The 4,578-nt window shown below is 46.0% G+C and overlaps 1 protein-coding gene across 1 annotated transcript in view; it reads left to right on the forward strand.

The window, feature by feature from the left end:
• The first annotated feature begins 3,181 nt into the window (after nucleotides 1–3,181).
• Nucleotides 3,182–4,578, forward strand: part of SIAH3 (siah E3 ubiquitin protein ligase family member 3) — a 44,722-nt gene continuing 43,325 nt past the window's right edge. The window contains exon 1 of the mRNA XM_010145702.1: nucleotides 3,182–3,316. Coding sequence (XP_010144004.1) covers nucleotides 3,182–3,316 — 135 coding nt within the window. The remainder of the gene's footprint in view (nucleotides 3,317–4,578) is intronic.

A 4,578-nucleotide genomic window follows, 5' to 3' on the forward strand; every position in this document is an offset into this window, starting at 1 on the left:
GCGGTGAGCCAATGATGCCCAGCAGATGCAGGGAGGAGAAGTGAGAAGCAGTGTAGAGACAGAGGTACGTTTCCATCTGGGCTGCTAATTTTGCGTAATCTGGATCCTAATGAAGATTTAACCTACAGTCTTTTGCCACGTCACATATACATTTTACAGAATTAATTGTCTTGGAAATAACAGCTACAGTTGCCAGAAATTTGCGATCAGGAGTTAAATGCTATCAAGTGCCCTTTGCACGTGGACTTGTTCCCCCTTTCTCTGGCTGCATCCACTCATCTAAATAATGCCTTTGAGAACCCGCTCCATGGTTTGGGGCTAGGTAGGGCAGCAGACCCTGCATCCCCAAGTGTGAATGAGACTACCGTGAACTCAAATTAATGGAGTTACACTGGTCAAGGGCCCCTTTGTGTAAAAGCAGAAGAAAGACCTGGATCCACACCCACACACTGCTGGTCTTTTGCTTGCAAGCGAATACACGTGCACGGCCAGGTGCCACAGCTCTGTGGATGGAGGAGCCCTTGTCAAGCAGGTTCTAAGTCATGTGTTGAAATGCAGTAAGTGGGCCCTCCATGTGAGTATTGGGACACGGACAATAAGAGCAATAAAACATTTTACAAAAGGACCATCCTGAACATGAACTCATGCACTAAGCAGGTGTTACCTTCAGATGCACTGGGCACTCATTTTCATCCTTTTCCACAGATTTTGCTGGCAGGGAGGTGCTCCTCAGAAGATCACATGTAGAAGGCAAGATGGGCACAGATGCACGTGGGGATTTGGGCACTGCAAAGGTCCCCTGTCCACCCTTGAAGGTGGTCTTTTCTTTGCAAGAATGACAACGCTTTTTGTATACTAGCCTATTGGTCAGGATGTATATTTAGTTTGAAGACGTTCCTGTGGGATCAGGGATATCCATCCTGTGCTTCCCAGAAGGCAGCTGAGTCTCAGGGGGGATGGACCATGGCACTGCTAGAGGCACAAGGCTGGCTGGACAGCAGGGATGAGGGGAGCATCTCTGCTCTCCTCATATGCGGTCATGGCCCCCCCAGCCTAGTTGAATCAATCAGTCAAACGGAAATAATCCCAGGAGATTTAGGTGGTGATAATCAGCACAAATAGCAAGGACCTTTTGCTCGTTTAAGGCTTTGATGGCAGAACACTTGCGCTGATAACTTGCAGACTGAAATTTGCTGATATGAAGTGTTTGTGCAGCTACCGACTACAAATCAGGCAGAAATAAATAATAAATAGCTGGATGCTCACAGTTACTTTGGGAACGGCAAAAAGGATACATTTTAAGCAAATCATTTCACTCACTTGTCCTCAAGACTGTCTGAAAATATTCTCAAAGTGTCTCTCAGCGCTGCAAAAATTATCTCCTGTTCTAATTTACAAGCAAATGTTAAGAACTGAGCAATACCTATTCCTCCCATCTTTAATGTTTTGGGGGTGTGTGGGAGTTTGTGTCGTCAGCTGTTCCAGCATTCACAATTTCCCACTTATTTGTCTACTCAGGCCTCCTTTTTTATTTATTTTTTTTTTACGCACAGGATCTCTGCAGTCTGGCAGAGCCAGTATTGCAGTATTGATTTAGGAAGAGGCAGTTGTGACAACCCAGTACCAGGCTGAAGCCCGCACTCTTGGGGGGCTGCTCCGTCCAGAGGATAAGCCTCACCCCCAGCACGGGGCTCACATTTAAAAAGAAGAAAGAAAAATCAGAAAAGCTGCTTTTTTCTGTTCTGCTTTGAAGGGAAAAGAGATTACCAAGGCTAAATAAGCCATCTGAGTACTTAGCTAGCAAACCTAAATAGCACCCTGATAGGAAGTTCTGGCAGAGACCTAATTGAATTAACCCTCTTTGATTTATTAACAACCAGAGCAACATATCACACGGGATTGTCCCATGAAATGAATGTGCTTTCTGATTCCCTCGGCTGCTTTGGTGCAGTCACCTCCTGGAAAACCCGGTTATAGGGACTCAAGCTTAATGAGACTCAATGGCTCGAGAAGGATCCCTGCCCACCAACAGAGATACGGGCTGGTAACAACACGCAAAAGCATGTTATTTTCCTTGCACTTCCCTAATTCCCTTCTAATGCCTAGGACAATCTAATGGCTAATTTGTAATTTCCTGCCCACCGATATGCAGATGAATGACAATCAAAAGCCTTTTGCATGTTTAATTATTCTGTTGATTTAGAAGCCACTGTTCCCTCAGTGCAAGTTTCTCTCTGTGTGTGCTCTCATGCATCATGTATTTCATTATTTTTAGAAGCATGCTCTGTGCCTTTTTATGCTCTCGTAGTTCTAGCATCCAGTAATTGCCATGTTTTGTGTCCAACGGATCTGATCCACTGGCAAGTGCAAATCAAGAAAACATTGCTGACTTTAGATGGAGTTATTCCAAGTTGCACCAGACCTGAGACCTGACCTCTCCTCTTTTTAGTGGTGGGGGGAAATGTTATTTGTATGCTGGGACCCTTGTGAAGGGGTGTAAATTTCTAAAATTTAGAAAATTTCACAGTGATTAAAATCCAGATCAAAGCCTGCAAATGCACAGACGTGAATCTATTTATATAGCGAGCTCTACTTCTGCTTAACCCCTGCAAGGAACTGTAAATCTCTTTGCATATTTGATTTTTCTCCCTCAGTAAAACATGGTCTACTTAATCTATTTTTGCTACTTTCTAACAGTTTCACTGGTGGGCTTCTTCCCTATGCCTTACATTTAGCTTTGATATCAGAGCACACTTCTGTTAAATTAAGACAATTAATAAATGGAGACGTTAAGCGATCAATTCTGCGTGCATATCTCCACAGCCTTACGTATGACTGGCTGTAATCACAAGATAAATGCAATGTGCTGATGTATGGTAATGCTCAATAATACATTCTCCACCAGGCTCAATTCATCAGGGAGTTTCTGGAGGGGAGGCATTTGTTATTGGCTGTCTCCGGACCTCAAGGATAACATTTCTGTCCTTTCCATTGGCCGACCCGCTGCTGCAAGCCTCTTCCCGTCTTATTTTGATGATGAATATGAAGGCATGTTAAGCTGTGCTGGAGCATAGCTCTTGCTGACTGCACTCCCTCCCTGGGCTCAAGGACTCAGGGGCTCCCTCGCTGCTTCCCCTGCCCACCGCCAACAGCAGCAGCAGCAGCAACGCCAAAAGTTGTGATGCTTTTCTTCACCCAGTGCTTTGGGGCTGTGTTAGATCTTATTCACCTGCGGTTTCAGCACTACAAGGCAAAGAGGGTATTCTCAGCTGCTGGGCAACTTGTCTGCGTCGTCAACCCAACACACAGCCTGAAGGTGAGTTAAAGATATTTTTTTCTTCTCTGACATCTTCCCGTTTTCCCCCACACCAGCACCAGTGCTTCTCTGCAGGGAATGAAACGATACTCTAGCAGCAAGGGTAGAGTGCTGTTAACACTTTGCAACCCTGGCAGCGAGGATGCTTGCATTGTCTGGCTGCATGATTCCCTTCGGAGCAAAGGAGAAGCAACTCGCTGCTCCAAGCGATCGTGGACAGTCACTGCTCCCCCTCCCCAAAGTTTCCTCATCCCTTTCACCAGTGTAATGGTTTGCACACATATTGCAAGCATCTGAAAAAAATTATTGGAAAAGTTAGTCGGATGAATTATTGTCCCATTTTGGTGGAAGGATGCTGGGTGGTCTCCCGGGCTGACACCCAAGAACAGCAGGATGCTGACAGGCAGTGGGGAGCAGCAGTGGGGGGTGGCGGCAGCAGAAGGATCTCTGGCTGCTGGTCTTGTTTGCTTTTTCAGGGGAAAAAGGCTGTTTCTGTCTCCTGAGGGGAGTCTGAAGTAATTTCTCTAGTGCTGAAACTGTCCTTAAGCTATTTGCAAGGTGAATCTATTTTAGGTGGGAGAATATATTTGCCTTAATGCAAAACTATTTATAGTCCCTAGCAAACATTTCTGTTATTGCACAGTTCTGGATTTTCACTGACAAAGTGTCAGCAGCTCTGTCTATGCTGTAGCTCTGATGTTTGTACATAGAGAAGGAGCAGCAGGGGGAGAAAGTGACTGCGAGGCGTTAATTACTCAGTTGTGGTAGTGAATGACCAACTTTAATGAAGTGTCTCCTGTTTTACGGGAAGTCCTTGTGGACCTGACTTGCGATGCCGTTTCACTAACCAGATGCAAACTCAAAAATTAATTTAATTCAGGACAACTTATCTTTGGCCCTGCTGGGGTCCATGTGAGGAACTTGGAGGGGTTGCAGGCAGGGCAGCATCTTTCCCAAGCTGTGCGTCCCTGGGAGGTCTGCTGATGGGGCAAATCCCTCTTCAGAGCAGCGTACCCCCCCCAAAAGGCATATTTCCTGGAGGTGTATTTTCAGTCTCAGGCTGTGCTCAGATAGGAAGAGGTTGTTTTTAGCAGGGCATCAGCTCCAGGAGGGTTTCCCTGCAAGGCTGTGTTCAGCCCGGCAATCACTGTGGGCTAGGGCAAGCAATTCCAGGGAACAGACTGCTCCGGTGCAGGCTCACCTCTTCCAGCAGCAAGCTTTTCCACAGACACAAGCTATTTAAACAACCCACAGCCTTGTCA

The sequence above is a fragment of the Buceros rhinoceros genome, unplaced genomic scaffold (genome assembly GCF_000710305.1).
Source record: "Buceros rhinoceros silvestris isolate BGI_N320 unplaced genomic scaffold, ASM71030v1 scaffold5741, whole genome shotgun sequence".
In the NCBI taxonomy this organism is placed as follows: domain Eukaryota; kingdom Metazoa; phylum Chordata; class Aves; order Bucerotiformes; family Bucerotidae; genus Buceros; species Buceros rhinoceros.